General features: G+C 43.4%; 1 protein-coding gene across 10 annotated transcripts in view; it reads left to right on the top strand.

The window, feature by feature from the left end:
• Positions 1-27229, top strand: part of slc2a9l2 (solute carrier family 2 member 9, like 2) — a 294396-nt gene that overhangs the window by 66352 nt on the left and 200815 nt on the right. For all 10 annotated transcript variants that reach the window (XM_052008890.1, XM_052008908.1, XM_052008881.1 and 7 more), the window contains one exon: positions 4619-4779. In XM_052008890.1, the coding sequence (XP_051864850.1) occupies positions 4619-4779 (161 nt within the window). The remainder of the gene's footprint in view (positions 1-4618; positions 4780-27229) is intronic.

The raw sequence follows: 27229 nt of genomic DNA on the forward strand, positions 1-27229 counted from the left end.
ACCGAGCCCAAATGTCTTCTCTCAGATAGTTTGAGTAATTTAGTTTAAACCTTATTAAGACTGACACCTAAAATAATGCAGTATTTTACCCAGTGACATTCACTCACCAGGTGAATCACTCGCATGTTAATAATTTTTGGTGAAGCTTGGTGGTTTGTTTGAAAATATTGTGATTAGTACCAATAGTTATAAATGACGTAAATTCTTTTGTACTTTTCAGTAGAAAAATATTTCTTTTAGATCATTGCTTATTTTGAATGCATTAATATTCTTCAATGTGAAAGAGAGATTTCAACATCAAACTAGGAAATGGCTGGCATTGTCAGTGTTGCTGTGAATGCCAGTCTACCTGTGAAAGCAGGATCATGTGACTGCAGGCAGCCCCAACCGTGATAAGGTGACAGTGCAGATCAGTAACAAGTGAAAAACAGATTGTTGGAGGAACTCAGCTGGTCTTTCAGGATATGTGGAGGCAGTGGGATAGTTGACCTGGGTCCTGATGCCACTTCTTGACCTTTGCATCCACAGATGCTGTCCAACCAGCTGAGTTCCTCCAGCAGTTTGTTTTTCCCTCCAGACCCAGCATCTGTAGTTTCTTGTGTCTCCAATAATGTGTATGGACTGAAACCTATCATCTTTTTATGTTATAAAAATACCTTTTCAATAATGAATTTGGTATCAATAATGAAAAGGTATTTTTGTAATTTTTATTACAAAAATACCTTTTCACCATTGATACCAAATTCATTATGTAGCAAACATCTGACTGTGTACTTCTAAACCACATTTAATATGAGGGACTCATAATCAAATATTAGTTATTTATGAGAGTTTCAGTGTATAAGTGAAAAATATCTGGAACTGACTACTCTAAATATATGGTACTAATTTAAAACCGCAATAATTCACAATTATAGTTGTACAGGTAGGCAAAGAGGGAGGAAGATGTTGGGCTTCCGGTGCTTAACCACCTCAGCTATGTTTAAACATCTTTAACTATTGATATTACAGACTGGTTTCGCTAAAGCAGATTTGGTTAATTATAATGCCATGTTGGTTTTCCCCTCTTCCTATGCCATAACTGTGTGGTTCTGTCAAACCAATGATGGCCATGGTGAAATTCACTAAATTCACCTGTTTTCATACCCACGGAAAAATATTTTGCATTTGCAGTAAAACTGTGATGATCTGCTATCTGATTGTTTGGAAATCCTGATGGTTCAGCCTGTGACTCAATGAGTTTTGTTTCCTATGCTCCCTTTAAACTTGGTTCTGTTTTCTGTGTTCCCTATAAACTCAGTGGGGCTCTGGTTCCCATGCTTACTTTAAACTCAATGGATTTAATGCTAAATTTATTATATTACAGTGTAACATTTTTAAAAGAAGTAACTTAAAAATGAGTCATTGGAATAACATTCAATTGTCTGGAAAATCTGCCAATCCAGTCCCAAGCATGCAGGAATGACAATATTATATAAAACGTAGAACAGTACAGCACTAGGACAGGCCTTGCGGCTCATCATGTCTGTGCTGATCGTGATGCCAATCTAACTCATCCCATCTTTGTGCACGTGGTCTGTGTCCTTTCATTCCCTGCCTGGTCCTATGTCTACCTATATTCCTCTAAACCATTGCTTCCACCACCTGCCCTGGCAGTGCATTCCAGGCACCAACCACTCATAAATTAAAAACTTGCCTCGTAAATTTCCTTTGATCTTTCCTCCTCTCACCTTAAGTTATGCCCTCTGGTATTTGATATCACCACCCTGGAGAAATGACTGACCACCTGCCTCCTATAATTTTATGTACTTAGGTCATTAGAGAAGAAACCTGATATTGCAGGGTCCTAAAGAAGGAGCAGTTCAATCCAGGTTTGCCCATGGAATTAGCCAGGATATTAACAATCAAGAAAATTGCAGATGGAAAATTAAAATAAAAGAGAAAATTTTGGAAACAAAAACAACAGGTCAGGCAGCATCTACGGAAAGAATAAATGAGTTAACGTTTCGCATCGAAGGTCCTTTGTCGTAACTGGGAAAGAGAGAAAACAAGTTAGCTTTAACTTGCAGAGAGAGTGGGGAGAGTATAGATAGGACAAAGGGAATATTGCTGTTAAGGTGGGATCAGGCTTGCCATGGTTGCAGAAGTTATCTGGTTGATAGTTTTATGAGGAGGTGGGGGGAACGACCAAAGGCTTGTGTAAAAGCAATGAAATGTGGGGCCTGTACTGTGCTGTAGTGTTCTATGTTCTATAAATGTAGGTCAGAGATGTAGGAAGTATCCACAGTTCAGGCAGGGTCAGTAGACTGTGAAAAACTGAATTAATATTACAGATGGATAAGCTACAGCAGAACTACCCATTTCTGATTCCAACAGAGCAGGCGAGGTGCTTGATATTCACTCTATGCCTCTAGAGGCCGAACTAGTTTCCCTCCATGAACACACTCATTTGCCTGGCTGAACTTGTTCTCACATTCAACAACTTCAGCTCCAGTCACCTTCTCCAGTTATAGGTGCACCACTGGAAACTTATGTGGGCGCAGGCTTTATCTGTCTTTGTGGGATACATGGAAAACTGTTCGTTTCAGTCCTACCCGGACCCTTCCTGGTACATTGACAACTATATTGGTACTGCTTTCTGCATGTATAGAGCACTCAAAAAATTTCATTACATTCTTTAAATTCATGAATATTCATGTACATTCCTGGAGGTTGGACAACCATAGCTATCCAATCAAATAGGGCTGAGCAAATAATCTATGGACTAGAACTGCAGAACCCAAAGCAGTGTTTTTGAAAGTGAATGCTTCACTGGAACCTGTCATATTGACCACTGTCTCCTCCCTCTCCCTAATTTAAAGTTTGGAATTGTTGGGTGGAAGAAGGGGGAGGTGGGCATGGAATGAGGGAAAAATGAAATTCGCACCACAGATGATCTTTTCGTCCTAGCTGCAACCAGTTCTGTCTCCATTCCTCCCTGTCATCTTTCATCATATGCACGTTGTCATTCCGATCTCTTTATTGCTCTACTTTCCATTCCCAGACTTTTGACGCCACTAATTCCAACTGCTCCCCTTCCTTTCTGGCCTCTCCCTCACCTTCTCGCTTTCTTTTCTATTCTTCTGTTGATTCTTCCTCACCACCTCTGTTCCTCTGCCACTCTCTCCTTTTTGACTGTACCCAATCCTTATGTTTGTTTTCTTTCTTCTTCCTCCTCTCCTCCTCCATTGTGGTACTCCTAAGGCCTTATCCTTTAACTCTGCCTCAGGTCCAAGATGACCATTCTCTGTGGGAAACCTCATATTGGACTGTTGTCCATGTCTGTGCCCATTTGTAAAGTTCATTCTTCAATGAGTTTTTAAAATTTCCTATTTATTCAACTTGGGATCAATATCTAATCTAGCGCTGAGATTATTCATAAAGGCCAAAGACATCTTTATTTTTAAATAATAAATTTTCTAACATGTTGATGCCTTCATACTTCCTGGTGCTTTCAACAGACATATAAAATGATTTAAATTAATTTTAAGGTGAAATGAGAGGCAGGATTGTGGTCAGTTTGTTAATATTTGCGTTATTACCCAGCTAAAGTAAAAATTTTGTTATGACAATATCTCCTTCAAAATGCAAAAAATGAAACTCAAGGAAGAACAATTCAATTATTTAAATGCATTTGGAGTCTATTTTCATTAAATTTAATTTTTGGATATTGTAAACCACCAACAAAATGTTGAAGATTTTGAAGAGCTAATTGTATCAGATTATTAGTGCAGTCATGCACATCCTGGTGATGAACAATCTTGGATTCAGAACAGTAGATCTGAAATTGAAGAAAAACACTACTTAAGGGCAATAGAAGTATGTTCACCATATAGACTAAGCTGATGCATTGGAATGGGCTCACCAGCACCTTCTCAAAGCCAATTACCTCCCTAAGGGCAATAAGGGGTAGACAATAAATGCTGGACTTGTCCACATTTGAGATTTAACACATTTACTTTTTACACCTGAGGCTTTCACTATCTATGAACCACTATCATTGGCAGAACACTGGAATTTTCTCATAGACTCTGCAACAGTATCAAGGCTGAGACTGTGCATTCAACAATGAAGTGATGGCAGTCAGTGCTGACTTAAAAGAAACTAGCCCACAAATTTCAAAGGACGTTACAATATACTGATACTTGTATGCAGTGCACTTGAAGCTACTGACTGGGATGAATTTTGAGGCAACTGAGTTTTGAAATGATTATTCTGAGGGAATGGAAACCACTCAAGACAAAATTTTCAGAGTTGAAGAGGTTGTTCGGCAGTCTGTTGCTAAAATTTTGGTCATGTCTCACCTCAGATTAGTGTTTTAAATATTTTTAAAATGCTTTTTGTGGGTCTTAGGGTCTAAGTAAAAGTGACTTTAATTGCTCTTGGAAATCTTGGCAAAAAGTGAAGATTGAAAATTGATTAATATCTGGTACAGTTAAAGTATTGAATTGCATATTTGCAACCTTATTCCTTCACAGGAAATACAAAATGAATGTACTGAATAATTGTTATTGATTAGATTTAATTTGCTTAGTGATTTTTTAATATGCTCAGTGATTTATTTCTTTTCTTTTTTTAGTATATTAAAAACTTTTGCAATGAATCGTGGATAAGGCACTTTGGAACAGCAATAGAAGTTAAATCGTTAACTCTTCTTTGGTCAGTAATCGTCTCCATCTGCGCCATTGGTGGTCTGTTTGGTGCATGTATTGTAACTCCTTTATTGAAATATTTGGGCAGGTATGTAGACATAAAATGAGCTAAAATGACACACCTTATGCTTTCTTATTGCTGGTCTGCAGTATCATTATAATGCACTAAATTATTTGTAACTCATGTAAATTATCTTTGTGTGGTTATTGAAGATTTTGGATGTGATTGCATTGATAGAGTCAGTGAATCAGAGAATGAAACAGTACTTGTAAAGCAATCCTTAAGCTGAGAAGTAGATAATTTGTTGCCTGCAAGTAACAGTTTTTTTCCACTGGAGAGCCTTCAACCAATTACATAACTGGATTCTTGGAGCATTTAACAGAATAGTTCCAGAGTATGTCCTATGACCTTGAGGCATATGTCAAAATAAAACAAAATGTACTGTTAGTGGAAGTCAGGTGTTTATTGTATTCCTAAAGAGAAACTTACATAGTGCCTTTCAGGACCTTAGTCCACCTCAAGGTACTTTACCATCAGTTAAGCAGTTCCTTTTTTTTTGGGTGTGTTTATGATTATACTGTAGGAAATGTGATGCCAAATGGAGTGCTTTGCTGAGACCAGTAAGTTGCAGGTCTGTGACTGTGATTATACATGGTGTAGTTCAGCTTCCCAAAAAAGCACAATGTTAGATGAGGGTAGGTGAAGCGGTTGCCCTTTTCCCCTCTCACAATACTGGCTTGGTATTGCTGGGCAATCCATTCTTAGCTGTAAAATTGATGAGAGGTGATGGCTGGCAGAGGAGGCAACACAGGGCACTAGAGGTGGTAGAATATAGTAGAAAGGGAGACAGAGTGTTGAGAAATTTGTTTTTTAAATTGTAATTTTCCAATGGTTGAGAAATTCTTATTTGATATAAGGTTTTATGAATGTAAAATGCCCTGGCTGTGTTAAACTCTCTTAGTATTTCAAAAGATTTTACACCATGAACAAAACTGATTACTTTCTTTGTAATATAATGTTTTATGGAATATTTTATATGTATGCCTCAAGTGCTGTTTGAGCACAGTGATGTCATCCTGTTCAGAGTGCCTTGCATCCTGTCAGTGATTAAATATAAGTGATGGAATAAATGAATTTTCTTACAAAGGGGAACACAAGAAAGCCAACATAACTGAAATCCTAAAATCATCTTTCATGCAAAAAAACCCATGTTCCCCTCATTTTGCTCATCACTTTAATAGCTGAGGGTGTGGAGGAGGGTATTTATTAATGAGAAAATTTCTGAATTTAAAAACTTTTTGTGTAAATTGGGTTAGTTCAACTGCGAAGGGAGAAAATAGTCATTCAGGTTCAAGATTGGGTCGTGTTATTCAACTGTTTCATTTTTAGCACTGTTCTTGGGAAAGGAGGACAAAAGAAAACAGCTGTTAGATATTCAGAACCATATTCTTGAGTTGAGGATGATATTGGCACAGCTGTGTTTGAATCCAATATCTTGTTGAACTGATTACATTAATATTCAACAACAGGATGTGCAGTGCTGGAGTCACATGTAGCCAGGCACCTTAGCAGGTATGGACATAATGGGCCGAATGGTCTCTTTCTGTACCATAAATGTTTACGATTCTGTTTGCTGATGGCATGCAGGAACCAGTTGGGTTTTTATAACAATATAGCAACTTTCAGCCATTCTCTGGTTCCAGCCCATGAATTACCAGATTTATTTGCTGGGATTTATTTGCTGTTAGTTTAACTGCTGGCATTTAGCCCCATAAAAATCTGGAAGATCAGGACTCCTGTGCAAATGCAGAAATCCTGAGACTACTGTCTGAGTTCTGCTGGCAGTATCTCAGCTGTGTTCTGTGTTGGATTTCTCATGACTTGCAATCCCAGCAGTTATGCTGCAGGATTCACCCACTGAAAAGGTGGGCCTGTAGCGGCTGCTACCGTGAAGTGAAAGCAAGACACTAGTCGGTGGGCTGCAGAACAAAAACTGATTTATTTTCCCACCTTGTGCGGGCCTTTTAAGAGGAACGGTTCCCGCCCACCGAAAATGGAAATGACGTATGTGCTACATCATCAAAATTTTCCCACGCGTGGGTTCTCCCCGTCGCTCGGAGAAGATGAAGGCCCAATGCCATCTTGGGCCTCACCGCTCCGACGACGTGTGACCCGACCGCCGAGCCAGTTCACTTGCTCGGACGGTGAGTTGCTACACAACCCCCCCCAGAACCGGCGATACGGTCCCCAAGGTTCGCGGGCTGTGCTAGCTGTTGCTTAGGAGGTCGGCCTCTGTGTCACAGTGTTGGGACCTCGACCGGTTGTTGTAGATCTAAATGGGCCAGTTTGAGGTGGTCCGTCATGAAAACTTCTTCATTGCCCCCAATGTCCAAAATAAAGGTGGACCCAATATTCCTGATGACCTGGAACGGCCCCTCGTATGGTCGTTGCAACAGTGCCCGGGGTGTGCCCCTGCGAACAAAAATGAACTTACAGTCTCATAGTTCCTTGGGCTCACAGGATGGGGCTTGACCATGCCGCGAAGTGGGAATTGGTGCCAAGCTGCCGAGCCTCTCGCGCAGTCTTTCCAGGACTGCCGTGGGTTGTTCCTCTTGGCCCCGAAGGGCGGATATGAAATCCCCTGGGACGACCAGGGGCACACTGTACACGAGTTCAGCTGACGAAGCGTGGAGATCTTCCTTGGGGTCAGTGCACATGCCGAGCAGGACCCAAGGCAGTTCGTCGACCCAGTTAGGACCTTTCAGGCAGGCCATCAGGGCTGATTTCAGATGGCGGTGGAAACGTTCCACCAACCCATTTGATTGAGGGTGGTAGGCTGTGGTGGTGTGCAGCTGCGTCCCTAGCAGGTTTGCTAATGCAGACCAGAGGCTGGAGGTAAACTGGGTGCCCCTGTCTGAAGTGATGTGGACCAGAACACCAAAACGCGAGATCCAAGTTGTGAGCAGCGCCTGGGTGCAAGAATCAGTCGTGATGTCAGATAGAGGGGTTGCCTCTGGCCACCTGGTGAACCGGTCCACAATGGTAAGGTGGTACCAGGCTCCTCTTGAAACTGGCAGAGGACCAACAAGGTTGACATGGATGTGGTCAAACCTTCTACGGGTAGGCTCAAACTGCTGTGGTGGGACCTCGGTGTGTTGTTGGATTTTTGATGCCTGGCAGTGTGGATAAGTCCTGGCCCACTCACTGACCTGTTTGCGCAGGCCATGCCAGATGAACTTGCTGGCGACCAGTTAAACAGTTGATCTGATGGACGGGTGTGCCAACCCGTGTACCGAGTGGAAAACGCGTTTCCGCCAGGCTGCAGGAACTATAGGGCGGGGTTGACCTGTTGCGATGTCGCAAAGGAGGGTCAACTGACCTGGACCAACTAAGAAATCTTGGAGCTGCAGGCCTGAGACTGCGGTTCTGTAGCTGGGCAGCTCATCGTCGGTTTGCGGTGCGTCAACCAGGGCCATGTAGTCAACACCCAGGGACTGGCTGTGGATGGTCGGTCTGGAAAGCGTGTTAGCAATGACATTGTCCTTTCCGGTGACATGTTGGATATCCATTGTGAATTCGGAAATGTAGGACAAATGTCGCTGCTGACGAGCTGACCAGGGATCGGAGACCTTGGAGAAGGCGAAGGACAAAGGCTTATGGTCAGTGAAAGCGGTGAAAGGCCTGCCTTCTAAAGAGTACCGGAAATGCCGGACCGCCAGGTACAGCGCTAGAAGTTCCCAATCAAAAGCGCTGTATTTCAGTTCGGGTGGTCTAAGGTGCCTGCTGAAAAATGCCAAGTGTTGCCAATGGCCTTCGATTAGTTGTTCCAGTACTCCACCGACCACGGTGTTGGATGTGTCCACCGTGAGGGTGGTTGGGGTGTCTGTTCTAGAGTGTACCAGCATCGCGGCATCTGCCAGGGCGTCCTTGGCCTTAACGAAGGCAGCCGCAGCCTCGTCATTCCAGGCGATGTCCTTGCCCTTGTCAGACATCAGCGAAAACAAAGGGCGCATGATATGGGCTGCTGCAGGGATGAACCAATGGTAAAAGTTGACCATCCCCAGGAATTCCTGCAGGCCTTTGACCGTGTTGGGATGGGCAAAATGGCAGACAGCGTCTACCTTGGCGGGTAGGGGTGTTGCTCCTTCGCTGGTGACTCTGTGGCCGAGGAAATCAGTAGAGTTGAGTCCGAATTGGCACTTGGCCGGGTTGATAGTGAGGCTGAAATCACTGAGACGGGACTACAGTTGGCAGAGGTGGGAAAGGTGTCCTTGGTGGTCATGGCTGGCGATTAGTATGTCATCTAAGTAAATGAACACGAAGTCCAGGTCGCGGCCTACCACATCCATCAGCCACTGGTAGGTCTGCGCGGCGTTCTTAAGGCCGAACGGCATTCGAAGGAATTTGAAGAGGCCGAATGGAGTGATGAGTGCAGTTTTGGGGACGTCGTCAGGGTGGACCGGGATTTGGTGGTATCCTCGGATGAGGTCCACCTTGGAGAAGATGTGGGCCCCGTGTAGGTTTGCTGCAAAGTCCTGGATATGAGGGACGGGGTAGTGGTCTGGGGTGGTGGCATCGTTCAGCCTGCGATAGTCGCTGCAGGGTCTCCACCCGCTGGTGGCTTTGGGGACCATGTGTAGGGGGGAGGCCCAAGGGCCATCTGACCTGCGAACGATCCCCAGCTCCTCCATGCTGCGGAACTCTTCCTTTGCCAGGCAGAGCTTGTCTGGAGGTAGTCGTCGTGCTCGGGCATGAAGGGGTGGCCCTGTAAGATAAGATAAGATCTTTATTAGTCACATGTACATTGAAACACACAGTGAAATACATCTTTTGCGTAGTGATTTTGGGAGGCAGCCCGCAAGTGTCGCCATGCTTCCGGCGCCAACATAGCATGCCCATAACTTCATAACCTGTACATCTTTGGAATGTAGGAGGAAAGCGGAGCACCCGGAGGAAACCCACACAGACACGGGGAGAACGTACAAACTCCTTACAGACAGTGGCCGGATTTGAACCTGGATTGCTGGCGCTGTAAAGCATTATGCTAACCACTATACTATCTTGCCTGCCACAACAACAACAATTACTGTGGTAATGATGTGGTGCTGCACCCCGTGTATTGGCATCAAATTTGTAAACTGAGGTGCCAAAACCGATGGGAACTCAGCTAGGAGCTTGGTGAACTCATTGCCAGACAGGGAAACGGAGTCCAGGCGTGGGGCTGGTAGGCTGGCTTCTCCCGGGGGTTGGTTTGGAAAGTTCTGGAGTGCACTAGCTGCTTCCCTCGCAGGTCGACTAACAGGCTGTGGGCCCGAAGGAAATCAGCTCCCAGGAGTGGCTGGGCGACGATGGCAAGGGTAAAGTTCCAGGTAAAACGGCTGTCGCCGAATTATAATTGAACTGTATGGGTACCAAAAGTCCGTATCGTTGTGCCGTTTGCGGCATTGAGTACAGGACCTTGTTGCCTGTTACGAGTGTTGCGGCTGGTCAGGGGCAAAATACTGACCTCTGCTCCAGTATTGACGAGGAGACAATGCCCAGACTGCTTGTCCCGAACGAATAGGAGGCTGTGTTGGCGGCCAGCTGTCGTAGCCATCAGCGGCAGCTGGCCCTGGCGTTTCCCTGAAACTTGCAGGGTGGGCGGCATCGACGGGCCTCCGCGCCCCACCTCTGATGGTAGAAACACAGCTGGTTGCCAGTGTCATCATCTGTGTTTCTGGGGTGTGGTTGCTCTGTTGCTGGGACTGGTTTAGGTAGGCGTTGGGCTCGCGGCCTGGTGATTTGGCCAACAGATGACCCGCTCTCGCGTTTGGCCTTCCACAGGACATCTGGCCTTGCAGCTACCTCACGTGGGTTGCTGAAATCGGCATCGGCCAACAGCAGGTGAATGTCATCGGGTAGTTGTTCAAGGAAGGCCTGTTCGAACATTAGGCAGGGCTTGTGTGCCTCAGCCAAGGCCAGCATCTCGTTCATTAGGGCCGATGGGGATCTGTCCCTCAGGCCGTCGAGATGAAGCAGGCGGGTGGCGCGCTCGTGACGGGAGAGGCCGATGGTCCGAATAAGAAGGTCTTTGAAAGCCGGGTACTTATCCTCCTCCGGAGGAGACCGGATGAAGTCTCCGACCTGGGCGGCTGTCTCCTGATCCAGAGAGCTGACCACGTGGTAGTACTTTGTGGAGTCGGAGGTGATCTGCTGAAGTTGGAATTGTGCTTCGGCCTGGTCGAACCAGACACTGGGCTGAAGCGTCTAAAAGGTGGGCAGCTTGAGTGCCACTGCGTTGGCTGCTGAGTTGTCGTCCATTGTGTGGGTCCAAAATCTGTTTGGACCATTGGGGTCACCAATGTAGCGGCTGCTACTGCGATGCGAAAGCAAGACACTAGTCGGTGGGCTGCAGAACAAAAACTGATTTATTTTCCCGCCTTGCGCAGGCCTTTTAAGAGGAACAGTTCTCACCCACCAAAAAAGGAAATGACATATGTGCTACGTCATCAAACTTTTCCCGTGCGTGAGTTCCTCCCATCACTCAGGGAAGACGAAGGCCCAACGCCATCTTGGGCGTCACCGCTCTGACGACGCACGACCCGACCGCTGAGCCAGTTCGCTTGCTCGGACGGTGAGTTGCTACAGGCCCATCATTTAAATGGAGAAGAGCAGTTCCAGATGAAAAGGCGGTTTACCTTCTTTAAATTAATCTAGTTTGCTTTCCTATTTTTAGTTGTTTAAATTATATAATTTTTTTGGATTTTAACCATTTTAAAAATGCGTTAATTGTTAATTATTAATAATTACTAGTATTTGAATGAATGATTCTGAAATTTCATGCGATTCACAAAATCCAAGTACCCTGGACTACAAGCAAAACTGTTGGGCATGGCTTAATTTGTTTTTCAGCCCTTTCCTGGGGGAAGCCTTGACCTGTCCCACCCAAGTGGTGGAATTTCATCACACTAGAGTGTGATGGGCCTTGTCATTTTGGATTAGGAGGGCACTTAGCAACGTCTGAAAAATGTATGTCTGTGGTTGGTATCTATTTCAGCAGCTTGCTGCTGGTAGCAAGTGCTGGTCCGATACGTTCAATTTCTCAGCTTGCCAGAGGGAGTTTTGAACTTGTCATCCCTTGATTGTTCCATTGCCATAACCCAGCGGTACCTCTAAGCATCTAATGTTAAGACTACATTACTTGTCCTTCAGAACAGCTTCTGGTTTATCGCTGTCACATTGCTGTCTTTGTGTGAAATGTTTAACCAAGCCCCTATCTGTTTTTTTTCCAGTGGTCCAGGGTGTTAGGTTTGTTCTTCATCAAGAGGCAAACTTGCTGTGGGTTTAACATTTGAACATTTATTAAAACAACAACAACAGACTGCAACAGACAGACTGGCTTGCTTTCCCCTCTTTCACAGCCACTTCCTGTTCCCCCATGTGACCCCTTGCGTTGCCTACTGGGAACTAGTTCTTTATTATAACTACATAACAACACACAGGGGAGGTCAGATGGTGTGATTCAAAAGAAAGGAAGTTCTTTAAGAGTCCTGACCAAGGCTTTGTAGAAGGTTTACCAGGATGTTAGAGAGCATTAGCTGTAAGGAGAAGTTGGACAAACTTGGATTGTTTTCAGTGGAGCACTGGAGGCTGAGAGGTGACCTGATAGAAGCATATAAAATTATGAGAGGTATAGATAGGGTAGACAGTCAGAGTCTCTTTATCTCAGGGTAGAAATGTCAAATATTAGAGAGCATAGCTTTGAGGTGAGAGAGGGAAGGTTTAAAGGAGATGTATGAGACAAGTTTTTATTTACACAGAGAGTGGTAGGTGCCTGGAATGTGCTGCCAGGGGAAGTGGTGGAAGCAGATATGATAGCAACATTTAAGAGGTATTCGACAGGCACATGAACATGCAAGGAATGGAGGGAATATAGTCCATGTGCAGGCAGGTGGGATTAGTTTGGATTGGCATCATAGTTGGCACAGACAGTGTAGGTTGAAGGGCTGGTTCCTGTGCTATAATGTTCAAATTCTATGCAATATTCTTCCAATTGAAAAACAGAAAGTTGTAGCTGGATTCATAGAGTCTTACAGCATGGAAACAGGCCCTTCGGCCCAACTTGTCCATGCTGACCAAGATTCCCATCTAAGCTAGTCCCATTTGCCCATGTTTGGTCCATTTCTCTCTAAACCTTTCCTATCCATGTACCTGTTCAAGTACGTTTTAAATGTTGTTAATATCCCTGCCTCAACCACTTCCTGGCATCTCATTCCATATGACCACTATCTGCGTGAAAAAGTTGCCCCTCAGGTTCCTATTAAATCTCTCCCCTCTCACCTTAAACCTATGCCCTCTAGTTCTTGATTCCCCAATCCTGGGAAAAAGACTGTGTGCATATTCACCCTTAGCTATGCCCCTCATAATTTTATACACTTCTATAAGATCACCCCTCATTCTCCTATGCTCCAATGAGAAAGGTCCTAACCTGCTCAACCTCTCTCCATAACTGAGTCCCTCAAGTCCCAGCAACATCCTTGTAAAATCTCTTCTGCTTAAAATCTTTCCAGCTTAATGGCATTTTTCCTATAGCAGGGTGACCAAAACACATAGTGTTCCAAATATGGCCTCACCAACATCTTGTACAACTGAAACATAACATCCCAACTTCTCTACTCAATGTCCTGGCTGATGAAGGCCAGTATGCCAAAAGCTGTCTTCACCACTGTCTATCTGCGACTTTCAGGGAACCATGTACTTGTACTTCTAGGTCCCTCTGTTCTACAAGACTTCCCAGGGTCCTACCATTCACTGTGAAAATCCTACCCTCATTTGTTTTTCTAAAATGCAACACTTGACCTTGACCTCCTGACCTCATAATCTACCTCATTATGACCTTGCTCCTTATTGTCTACCTGCACTGCACTTTCTCTGTAGCTGTGACGTTTTACTCTGCATCGTTCTGTATGGTTTTACCTTGGACTACCTCAGTGCACTGTGTAATGAATTGATCTGTATGAACGGAATGCAAGACCAGTTTTTCACTGTACCTTGGTACAAGTGACAATAATAAACCAATACCAATACATCTTGCACTTAACAGAATTAAATTTTCCAGTTATTGGAAATGTAAAACAAAACAGAAAAAGCTGGAACCCACAGCAGGTTGCTTGTAATTTAGGTTGAAGACCCTTCATCTGGTTCTGATGAAGGGTCTTCGACCTTAAATGTTAACTCTGTTTCCCCTTCAACAGATGTTGCCTGACCTGAGTGTTCCCTGCATTTTTTGTTTTTATTTCAATATTCTGCCAATGCCAGGTTGTGATAGTTCATAACGTTCCTCTTTGCTTTTCTTAAAGTAGTTGCTAAAGGCATCAAAAATGGTGGTACTACATATATCAGACACATTGAACCTTTCCTCAGAGCTGTGATAAATTGTCATGTCAATATAAGGATCTTTACCTGTTGCTTTTGTCACCACAAGAGAGTTTCCTCCCTAAAGCAGTCAGATGTTTTCATGATGTTATGGAACTGAAAGTTAAAATGATTCATATGCATTGCACTCTCCTTAATTGCATAGCAATTCACATTTATTTGAAAACACTATTTTTTGATCATATTATGCAGCTGTTATATGCATGACAAGTGAGTATGGGTTCTCAACCGTAAAGGAGACTTGGCAAGTTGAACTTTATAAATATCCATACTATTTTCTTGGTAGACAGCAACAGGTTTCAAAAAAATAACCAGTTTGCTTTTGAAATGTAGTGCAAAGCAATTTTAGGTTATGTGAGATCCACCATTTATCCAAGAAAGGCTGATACTGAAGTGATTAAGGATTTCAAATTAGACAACTGCATGTCTTGTCTGATTGTCACATAAAAATTTAAGGGGAATATACAGTGCTGGAATGGAAACAAATTCTAATTTGGGTGTATTACATGACTTTTGATTGATATTGGCATGAGATTGCTGCAGGGCAGAAAATGCAAATATACATGATTCTGCTTCCTTTAGTGCAATCAGAATTCAAGCTCCTCATTCATTTGCTTCTTTGGAGATACTGGTCTACAGCTAATAAATTACTGCAGTCAGGTACATTTTACAGAAATTAGTGTTCTCAAAATATATCTGCACCTTAGCGTTTGTTTATATTGGCTTGATACTTTTAAAGTGATTTTTTTCAATGTAATTTTTACAAATGTAATCAGCATTGCCTATTTGAGTGCCACATTCTCATTATAATATCTGGTTGAACACACAGCACTGATTAAGCTGCGAATGGAATTAAGTTCTTTAACTTAATCAGTGCTCTTTAATTTAACTGTTTATAGCTTTCTTTCCGATCTAGTGAATTTTTATTGTGCTTTAAGTTATAGGCGTTGTTCTGAGTGAATTGAAACCTCTCAAATTACTGATTTAGCCTATAATTCTAGTAAATGACTCTTCCAGGTTAGGTACTTAGATATTTAGTGGCTCTGAGGAGGTGTGAACGTTCCATTGGGGAATGTGCTGTTGGCTATTTTGGCTCCAGTAATAAATGTTTTACAAGGAATGGACTGGAATCTAGGTTGAAAATTCAAGGCCAGAGTCAGTGTGTCCAGGGATGGGAATGGGGCTGGAAGGTGTGAGGTGGCAATCTGAAGAGTGTTGGCAGTCAGTGCCAGACCGAGCAGTCAGATTGGGGTGTTAGGGCCTGTGTCAGAGAGTCAGGAATCAGATCCAGTGGTCTGGGTATGATTGGGGTGTTGTGACTATAGTGAAAAATTAGATTAAGAATTTGGGGCCAGTGTCAGTAACTCAAATTTGGGGGGGTGGAGGGGATTGAGCTGGGGAATGGGTGGGGTGGGGAATGTTTCAAGGCCAGGAGGCAATCGGGGAGTCAGGAAGTGAAATCAGTAGCTTGGGTAGAGTCACTGATTTCGGAGGGGGGGGGGGGTGTACGAGGAGGGAGGAATTGCCTAAAAGAGAAGTAAGGAGACCCAACTGAATTAGTTAGAGAGGTTCCTGACAATGGGTTGAGCCCTGATGAAGGGGCAGTGCTACTAAAGCAGGATAGTTCTGGGAGTGCACCTCAGAATTATGTATTCTAATTTCCTGGACAATGCTCAAAAAGTATAGCTGGAAATTTGAATTTCCAGAGTGGCATTGATTTGACCCAGAAATCATTGCATTAACAATGTACTTGGTAGATTACTGATTTTCATGCGGGCAGCTCTGGAATGAACTGCACTTCATGTACAAAATTTCTAGGCAACCACATTTAGAAAAATAAAATTTTCTCCTCTTCAACATTCTGTCCAGATTCTCAGAAAACCACCTTTACAACAAAAGTGGCAGCTGTAAGGCCACTTACACAGAATCCATTTGGAGTGAAATTTTGCAACATTTGGTATCAATTTTTTTGAATAAAGCCTTTGGAAATAAAGTTAAGATGGATCACATTTATTTAATTACATCCCTTTAAAGACAGCATGCCCAGAATTTTTGGTCACTTGTGAACTACCTGTACTTGTTGCTGACTTAAGCAACAATGTTCCCACTTGAATAGTTCCTCCAGAGGATTTTGCTGCCAACATCTAGGCCCATCTGGCAAGGTGAGGCCCTATGTCAGAGGTTTTCAACCTGTAGTCCGCAGACCCCTGGGGGTCTGTGGCGGGTTGCCAGGGGGTCCGCAAGCAAGCCAAGAAAAAAATGGAAAAGCAACCTGTTACAAAGACGTAGCTTGCTTGCTTGCTCCAGTTTTCCACTATTCAGAAAATCAGCCATATCTATTCTATCTGTTATAGGCAACAATCTTAGAGACTTAGACTGTGTTCCCTTCTGGTAAGATGCTGCTTAATATTCGATTTGTGTAGTCAGTAGTGTTCACTACTCACTACTATTCTGTTGTGCACTGTAGTGTTAGCGAGACTGACGTTGGTGTGCCTTAATAATATTGCTTACTTACCGTGCATTTACGCCACAGTGACATCACTGTTGAACGAAAAGTGCGCAAGCATGTAAATTTTAGATTAGTTTTGATAATTTTGTTTATCAGTAATAGTAAGTAAACTGTCTAGCGTGTACTGCTGAGTATGGAGAAATTTCTGAAGAGAAAAGCTGACCAGAAACAGGAAGATTCTGATGACGAAGGGGATAAGGGTGACCAAAAGAGAAAACAACGAAAGTACGATCCAGAATACATTTCATATGGCTTCATCACAGTGGGGACAAATGCGGACCAACCCTCTCTGTGTTCTGTGTTTGCAAACACTGTTTAACGATGCAATGAAACCAGCGAAATTGAAGTGCCATTTAACAACAGTGCATCCAGATATTGCCAGTAAGTTGAAGGAATATTTTGAGCAGCAAAAGGAGCTGCACCTCAAGCAGAAAAACAAAATGACAGCCTGCGCCACTGTAAATGAGATGGCTGTTCACGCATCCTATTTGGTAGCATTACGAATAGCACGTTCCAGAAAGCCTCATACAATTGGAGAAGAGCTTATCCTGCCTGCAGCAGTAGATATGTGCGAAGTTGTACTGGGAAAAGAATCAGTCAAAAACTGAAAGCCATTCCACTGTCTGATAACACAGTAAGCGGAAGAATTGACGATATGGCGGAAGATATACAGAGCCAGCTGATAGCACGTCTTCAGCAAGTCAGATTTGCGATTCAGCTCGATGAAAGTACTGATGTTGCCAGTGCTGTGTAGTTGTTGGTTTATGTTCGATATTGCTGGGAAGGAGAGGCTTTGGAAGACTTTTTGTTTTGCAAGGCGCTTCCAGTGCGTACAACCGGTGAAGAATTTTTCCGTGTGCTTGACACTTTTTTGTACAACTGGCATTGATGTGGACACAGTGTATTGGAGTATGCACGGATGGTGCTGCCGCAATGACGGGACAGAAGTCGGGTCTAGTCGCACGAGTGAAAGAAGTAGCTCCACATGTATCAGCAACCCACTGCATGATTCACCGTGAGGCTTTGGCGGCAAAGGATATGGATGAAAATCTTGCGGATGTGTTTTCCACGTGCATTAAAATCGTTAACTTTATCAAAGCCAGGCCGCTCAATCATCGTTTGTTTGAAAACATATGCTGTGAAATGGAAGCCGAGCATAAGCATTTATTGCTACATACAGAAGTCAGATGGCTGTCACGAGGCCACGTTGTGTAGCGTGTATGTGAATTGCGAGATGAACTGCTCATTTTTCTAAATGAGCATAACGGATCATTGGCACAGTTCTTGACAGATGAGACGTGGGTTGCCAGATTAGCTTATCTTGCAGATATTTTCAATATTTTGAACAGCTTAAATCTATCATTGCAAGGACCTGGCTCAAATGTTCTGAAAACGCATGACAAAATCAATGCCTTCCAGAAAAAACTTCATACCTGGAAAGGAAGATGCGAGCAAGGCATCTATGGTATGCTTCTGTTGCTGGCTGTCTTTCTGACAGTGAACGAGACTAAGACAGAGGCCATTGCGAGCACTGTTTTGAACCATATTCAACAGCTGTCACATTATTTCCATGAGTATTTCGGCGACAATGACACGAGCATGTTTGATTGGATTCAAGATCTGTTTGAATGCATGCTTACTGATTTAACTGGACGTGAACAAGAAGAATTGGCTGAACTGTCATCTGACAGGACTTCGCGCTTGCAGTTCAACCGAATGTCACTGTTGTTGTTCTGGATAGCATGTTCCCAGGAGTATTCACTGCTGTCTGGCAAAACCGTCAATGTTTTGTTACCATTTGCAACCACTTGTGCGAAATAGCATTTTCTGCAGTCACTACCATGAAAACCAAATACAGATCAAGACTGAACATTAAGGATGACATACTTGTATGTTTGTCGCACATACCACCACATTTGGACAAACTCTGCAGTGGAAAACAGGCACAACCTTCACATTGAACTGAACACTGAAAGACGCCGCTGGTAATTATCGGTGATTGAAATAGTCACTATTTCAATAGGGCCTATGTGCAGTAATTAAAGTGTTGTATGCATGAATTGTCGATTGTTTGATTTTGTGGGCTTTGGGGGTCCGCCATCTAACAAGGACATGTTCTGGGGGGCCACAGCATGAAAAAGGTTGAAAACTACTGCCCTATGTAATGATAAGGCTACTATTCGATCTACTAAAAATTAAACAATATTAAATTTAACACCAAAAATACTTAACGTTTGGAGGGTATAATGTTGCAATATAAAATCAATCTGTTTCTTTACATGGGTACTGAACAAAAACACCAACAAGAAGGAAAGTTTTAGTTTCACATAGGTAATACTTGTCAATGCCTTCTGCCCACATGATTAATGCCAGCCAAATATTCCTTTTTTAAGTTACACTACAGTTACAATGCATTATAAAGTATAGTTGGATGTAAACTTTTGTTTGCAAGAACCTAAGAGAAGCAAAATGTACTTGGGGCCATCAGTTTCATTCTTTCCACAAATCATGTGAATTTGCTCTATCACGAACTCTACCCTGTAAGAAGGTTCTGTGCAGTTAGACCCATGGATGGTGCATCAAGCACAACTTCAGATTGATTATTCTGATGTCCTTGGCCTGTTTCCTGTTTTGGCAGCACAATTCCATTATACCACATGGTATTTGAAAATATGAACCAATGTTTTTTATCACAAGTAACAGAGAGAAATGGTAAATAGCACTGAAATGTAAAGGCCTTTCAGCGTTTTAATGCAAGCATTTTCATTATCCTCTGCTGTGACATGCGAGGCAGATTGGAGGCGCAGGAAGTAGCAAGAGTGTCTGGCAAGAGTTTCCAGATATACAAGAAAATAGGCCCTTCAAGCCTACCTCACCATTTAACATGATCATGGCTAATCTATGCTGGTCTCAACTCCCTTTCTGTGCCATTTCTCGATGCCCCTCTATTCCTCGATCTATCAAATATTTATGCACCTCCACTTTAAATACCTCTAATGATCCCGCTTCCACCACTGCTGAGGCAAAGAATTCTGGAGATTCATCACCCTTTGTAAGAAGAAATTTCTACCTACCTCACTTTTAAATGATTGGTCCTATATCTTGAAGTTATGTCCCCTTTTGGAGACTCTCCCACTTGTGAAAACATCCCAACATCAATGTTGTCCAGTCCCCCTTAGGATCTTGTATGTTTAAATAAGGTCACCCCTTATTCTTCTAAACTTCGATACAGGTTAAAATCTCTCTTGGTAGGACAACCAGCCCATCCCAGGAATTAGCCTGGTGAACCTCCTCTGTACTGCCTCCAATGTTGCTATATTTTTAGGTAAAGAGACTAAAACCTTGAAGACTCGCCAGCACCCTGTACAATTGCAAGAAAACTTTTCTTTTTTAAACTCCAACCCCTTTGCAATGAAGGCCAAAATGCCATTTGCCTTTTTAACTACTTGTTGGATATGCCTGCTAGCTTTTTGTGACATATAACAGTAAAAAAAACAGGAAAAGCTGATGTGGAATTTCAGATGCATAAATTTCCATGCTTTCATACAGGCGACCCCTGCATAACAGCTGTTCTGGTAACGGAAATCTGCCCTTGCAGAATTAACAAATCACTACCCAAAAATTTGAGAAATGGAATAAGATTTGATCCTACGGAATTTTCGTGAAAAGTTAGTAAATAAACATAAAATTTCTTTTCAACTCACATTTCTTGATGCATGTGCAGATGATACAACTTTGTGTTATAGAAAATGGCGATACAGACTATTTTCTAGGAACAGCACAATGCCCCCCACCCTGTAATTTGGGGATTACCTGTATATTTAACTTTGTTGATGTAATTAATCTTAGTTCTCTGCAAAAAAAGAGCTTGTCATTTGCCTTGTAGTGCCTGTAGTCTGAGATGCCAAACAATATTGGAATTGGTTTATTATTGTAACATGTACTGAGGTCCAGTGGAAAAACTTGTCCTGCATACCATTCATACAGATCAATTCATTACACAGTGCATTGAGGTAGTACAAGGTAAAACAATACAGAACAATGCAGAGAAAAGTGTCACAGCTACAGAGAAAGTGCAGTGCAGGTAGACAATATGGTGCAAGGTTGTATGGAGGTAGATTATGAGGTTAAGACTCCACCTGATCGTCTAAGGGAATCATTCAATAGTATTATAACAGTGGGATAGAAGCTGTCCTTGAACCTGGTGGTATGTGCTTTCAGACCTTTGTATCTTCTGCCCGATGGAAGAGGGGAGAAGAGAGAATGTCCGGGGTGAGTGGGGTCTCTGATTATGCTGGCTGCTTTACTGAGGCAGTGAGAAGTATGGACGGAGGCCAAGGAGGGGAGGCTGGTGTCTTTGATGTGCTGAGCTGTGTCTACAACTCTCTGCAGTTTCTCGCAGTCACGGGCAAAACAGTTGCCATACCAAGCCATGATACATCCAGATAGGATGCTTTCTATGGTGCGTCGATTAAAAATTGGTGAGTGTCAAAGGGGACATGCTAAATTTCTCTAGCCTCAGAGGAAGTAGAGGCACTGGTGAGCTTTCTTAGCCATGGCGTGGTTGGACCAGGACAGGCTATTGGTGATGTTCACTCCTAGGAACTTGAAGCTCTCAATCCTCTTGACCTCAGCACAGTTGATGAAGTCAGGAGCATGTGCACCTCCTTCATTCCTGAAGTCAAGACCAGCTCTTTTGTTTTGCTGACATTGAGGGAAAGGTTGTCATCATGACATCGAGGGAAAGGTTGTCATCATGACATCATGTCACTAAGCTCTCTATCTCCTTCCTGTAGTCCAATTCATTGTTATTTGAGATACAGCCTACTACAGCGGTGTCATCTGCAACCTTTTAGATGGAGTTAGAGCAGAACCTGGCTACGCAGTCATGAGTATGTAGGGAATACAGTAGGGGACTGAGGACGCAGCTTTGTGGGGCACCAGCATTGAGAATAATCGTGGCGGAGGTGTTGCTGTCTATCCTTACTTTCTTTCTTTATTAATACAGATTAATATATAACATCAATGTTTGTACATGTAATACAGGAGAACAATCATGGCCTAGATAATCATAAAGAACAATAAAATATAAAAAATCTGTAGATCCAGCGATCTCTTAGTAAATGAATATAATATAAAAGAAAGGAAAGAAAAAGATTTATTATATAAATAAAAGAAAGAAAAAAAATCCCCAAATCAATAAGAAAAATTATAAACACTATATCAAACCAAGCTAAGCTAAACAAAAAATAATTTCAAAAAAAAACCAAACAAAAAAAAAGACTGGACTAAAATTTCTTATTAGAAACAGCAATATTATGTCATCAACTCCGTTCCTCTAAGTTGGAAAGTTATTGAAAGGGGATCTATATCATGTGAAAATATTGAATAAATGGACTCCAAATATCTTCAAATTTAAGCGAAGGATTGACAGTACCACTCCTAATTTTTTCTAAGTTTTAACATGATATAGTTTGAGAGAACCATTGAAAAGTGGTAGGGGGTATTGGATCCTTCCATTTAAGCAAAATGGATCGTTTGGCCATTAATGTAACAAAAGCAATCATATGGTTAGCGGAAGCAGATAAATGGCCAGACTCTATCCTTGGTAATCCAAAAATTGCAGTGATAGGGTGAGGTTGTAAATCAATCATCAATACGTTTTCCAATATTTTTCCAAAAGAGGACAGGACCAAAACATATGTGTCAAAGAAGCCACATTCGATTTGCATCTGTCACATGTAGGATTTATATGGTGATAAAAACGAGCTAACTTATCTTTGGACATATGGGTCCTGTGAACTACTTTAAACTGTATCAAAGAGTGTCTGGCACACATTGAAGATTGTATTAGCTAAGTGAAGAATTTTCTTCCAAGTCTCTATAGGTATAGATGTCTGGAGTTCGCTTTCCCATTCATTCTTGATTTTGTGCAGTGATTCTTGACACATTTTCATAATTAAATCATAGATTATTGCTATCAAGCCCTTCTGATGAGGATTAAGACCTAAATTTTTTTCCGTAATTTCAGTTTTGTAAGGCGTGGGAAAAGAGGGTATAGTAGCTTTTAAAAAATTTCTAATTTGCAAATATCGAAAAAAGTGTGATCTCGGCAAATTGTATTTGTTAGACAATTGTTTAAAAGATGAAAAGCAGTTATCAATGATCTTTATCCTTTTTAAGAATTAAAGAAATAGTTGCCTCATAGAAAGATTGTGGTAGTTTACCCACTGATAGGGCATCTTTAAAAATTTTGGCTAACCAGGGAACAAGAATATCAGAAAAGGATTTAAAAAATTCAGCTGTATATCCGTCAGGGCTGGGTGCTTTACCCGAGTTCATTGAAAATGGGAGCATCTAATGTAGAGCGTTCATTTAAAGCTAGTTGGGGAATCTTCAGATCTCTTAAAAATTCATGTACTAATGTAGGATCCTCGGGATTCTGATTGGTATAAAGAAGAATAAAATTCTTGAAAGGATTTGTTAATTTGAACCTGATCTATCATGTAGGTACCATCTGGTTTACGAATTTTATTAATCTGACGTTTAGATATAGTAGCTTTCAATTGGTTGGCCAATAATTTGCCAGATTTGTCACCATGTATATAAAATGGACTTCTGTTTTTAAGTAGTAGATTTTCAATTGAAGATGTTAATAATAAACTATGTTGTAGTTGGAGTTCTGTTCTCTTTTTAAAAAGCTCCAGATTAGGAGTAACAGAATATATTTTATTGATTTCTTTAATCTTGTCAGCCAATATACGTATTTTGTTATTAGTTCGTTTTTTCAATCCAGCAGAATATGAAATAATTTGACCACGGATATATGCTTTAAAAGTATCCGATATTATCCCACTGGAGATTTCTTCAGTAAAAATAGTTTAAAAAGAAAAATAAAATCTGTTCTCTAATAAATTGGACGAAATCTAAGTCTTGTAAAAGAGAAGGGTTAAATCACCATTGTCTGATATCAAAGGATACATCTGGTAATTTAATTGATAATCTCAATGGTGCATGATCAGAAATGGCAATTGCATCGTATTTACAGTCCATAGTAAGTGGAGCTAGTCTAGCATCAATAAAAAAAAATCCTCGAGTAATTATGGTAGACAGAAAAGAATGAAAATTCTTTATCATATGGGTGTAGAAATCTCCAAACATCTAAAATTCAGGATTCAACTAAGAAGGAATTAATAAAGACAGCGGATTTGTTTGGAAGTGCAGGATTTGACACAGATATATCTATCAAAGGGTTTAGACAGCAGTTAAAATCTCCACCCATAATCACAGTGTATTCATTTAAATTAGGAAAAAATGCAAATAGATGTTTAAAAAATCCAGGGTGATCTACATTGGGTGCATAAACATTAACCATAACAACTTTTTTATTATGATGTAGACCAGTAATTAATAAAAATCTACCATTTGGGTCAGATATTGTCTCATGATGGACAAATGAAATTGAGGAGTCTATAAAAATAGAAACTCCTTTCACCTTTGCTTGTGAAGGGAACTGTTGACCCCTCCACAATCTAAAAAAAACGCTGATTATCTTCCTTCCTGATAGGAGTCTCCTTAATGAAAATGATCTGAGCATTTCATCTATGAAAAACTTTAAAGATTTTCTTGCGCTTAACCGGGTTGTTTAAGCCATTAACATTCCATGAAATAAAATTAATAGTCTTATCTATTTTAACAGATTAAAAAACATATGGTATGTAAAGGGTTAATCTTGGTATATGTGAGTCTTACCATCAGGAAGAAGTTAAAAAAAAAGTTCAAAGAGGAAGCAGATATGATGACAATTTAGAAAAATTTGTAGTTTAACCCAGAAAAAAACCCTAAAAACAGCCCCACCCCCCTCCCCCAACACCCTGAAAACTGGCCAATAGACAGCCAGAAAACTACCCTCTAAGTGAACTAACCCCAGTTCTATTGGTGGTAGTAGTCCAAATTGGAAAAATTTATAAACCACCCATGTTTGGTCTAGAGGTGAACAACACAATCCAAACAAAGATATCGAACTAACAACGTAGTTGTGGGATTGAAACAGAACCAAAGGGCGTTAACAGTCAACAATTAAAAAATACAATTTTGTAGCGGCCCGGACCCGCAGAACTTGAACCGCCATCGGCGGCCGTGGGAGCGTGACGTAGACTAACCACGGGGCGGGCCTTCCAGTAGGGACCTCATGTCCACTGGAGAGGCTCTCGGGTACTTTTGTGAGCGCGCGTGCTTTGTTCCAGTCAGTAAAGTGTGCTCCAGTTCAGCCTCCACGTCTCTGCGTTTTTCTTTTCTGCCACGTGCTGCGTTCGGCTACATTTGGTGACCCCAATGCTCCCAGATGGCATCTGGGAGCCGCGACATGAATCCCAACAACTCGCACAACGCAGTCTCGCTCAAGCTTTCAACTTTTTGGGCCGCTCAACCCCACGTTTGGTTCCAGCAGGCTGAGGCCCAGTTCAGTCCGAGGCATTACAGCCAAAGCCACGTGGTACTACTACGTGGTCAGCGTGCTTGACCAGGACATGGCAGTCTGGATTATCGACTTCCTGCACCATCCACTTACGGAGGGCAGGTACATTAAGATCAAGGCACTCCTCCTCCGCACTTTCGGACTCTCCCGCCGCAAACGAGCCATGCGGCTTCTGCGCATGGACGGCCTGGGCGACTGCAAGCCATCCAAGCTGATGGATGACATGCTGGCGGTCGTGGATGGCTATAAGCCCTGCCTTCTATTCGAGCAGCTGTTCCTCGAGCAACTGCCAGAGGACATTCGCTTCCTCCTTGTGGGTGAAGATTTCAGTGACCCATGCAGCCTCGCAGCCAGGGCAGACATTTTGTGGCAGAGTAAGCAGCGGGGAGCAGCTTTCATCTGCCTAACCACAACCGCGCAGCCTAAGGCCAAGACCCCACAATCGAAACCGCCGAGACCCACGGGGGACAAAGATGAGGGTTCGGACTAACGGTGCTTTTACCATCAGAGGTGGGGGTCAAATGCTCGTTGCTGCCGCCCACCGTGTGCCTTTCTGGGAAACGCTGGGGCCGGCCGTCGCTAGTGGCTTCGATGGCTGGCCATCATGACAGCGTCCTGTTCCTCTGGAACTGGCACTCCGGGCGACGTTTCCTGGTGGACACCGGGGCCGAGATCAGCGTCCTTCCCCCCTCGAATATGGACACCTGTACCGTGGCCCCAGACCCCGACCTCACCGCCGCGAACGGCACCACTATCCGGACGTACGGCTCGTGTACTATCCCGCTGTGTTTTGGCCCCAGCTGTTTTACTTGGACCTTCACGGTAGCAGTGGTGTCGCGGCTGTTACTAGGGGCAGATTTCCTACGGGTCAACTGTCTTCTGGTCGACCTGAAAGGCCAGTGTTTGGTCCACGCCGAGACCTTCCAGACCTTCCAGACCTTCCAGCTTGGGGAAGCCCAGTTCCTGGCCCTTCACCTGGACTCCGTCACGCTCTCGGGTGATGAGTTTGCCAGGGTGCTGGCGGATTTCTCCTCCATCATCACCCCATAGTTCTCCACTACCGGTCCCAAGCACGGCGTACAGCACCACATTCCCATGCAAGGACCACCGCTGCACGCCCGGGCCCATAGGCTTCCACCCGACAAGCTCCGCCTCGTCAAGGAGGAGTTCTGGAAAATGGAGGAGATGGGGATCATCCACCGCTCGGACAGCCCTTGGGTATCACTGCTGCACATGGTGCCCAAGTCCGCAGGAGGTTGGAGGCCCTATGGGGACTACAGGAGACTCAACGACGCCACAACTGCCGACAGATACCTGGTGCCTCACATCCAGGATTTCACAGCCAACCTCCACAGGGCGACTATCTTTTCAAAAATCGACCTGGTCCGGGGTTACCGTCAGATCCCCGTGCACCCCGACAATGTGCCCAAGACAGTCCTCATCACCCCTTTTGGGCTGTTTGAATTCCTAAGGATGCCCTTCAGCCTCAAGAACGCTGCTCAGACTTTCCAGAGGCTAATGGTTGGGGGAGGCCTGGATTTCGTCTTCATCTACCTAGACAACATCCTGGTGGCCAGCAAGTCACGCAAAGAGCACGTGGCACATTTGCGCCGGCTCTGCCAGTGCCTGAGTGACCACGGACTGGCAATGAACCCGGCGAAGTGCCAGTTCGGGCTGACGGAAATCGACTTCTTGGGCCACAGGGTCAACCAGCGCGGAGCCGCCCCTCTTCCGGACAAGGTCCAGGCCATCTGCCAGTTCCCCAAGCCCAGCGCGGTCAAAGGCCTGCAAGAGTTCGTGGGGATGGTGAATTTCTACCATCGGTTTGTGCCGGCGGCGGCGCACATCATGCGACCTTTGTTCGGTCTGATGGGCGGCAAGGTCAAGGAGGTGGAATGGGACGCGGAGTCCACGGATGCCTTCAAGCAGCCCAAAGAGGCGATGGTGAAGACGGCCCTCCTAGTACACCCGAGAGTCGACGTACCCACGGCACTCACAGTCGACACTTCTGACACGGTGGTCGGCGGAATCCTGGAGCAGCTCGTCGAGGGCCAGTGGCAACCGCTCGCCTTTTTCAGCCAACACCTGCGACCACCGGAGGTGAAGTACAGCGCTTTCGACAGGGAGTTGCTGGCGCT

Source organism: Pristis pectinata, chromosome 2 (genome assembly GCF_009764475.1).
Source record: "Pristis pectinata isolate sPriPec2 chromosome 2, sPriPec2.1.pri, whole genome shotgun sequence".
Classification (NCBI taxonomy): domain Eukaryota; kingdom Metazoa; phylum Chordata; class Chondrichthyes; order Rhinopristiformes; family Pristidae; genus Pristis; species Pristis pectinata.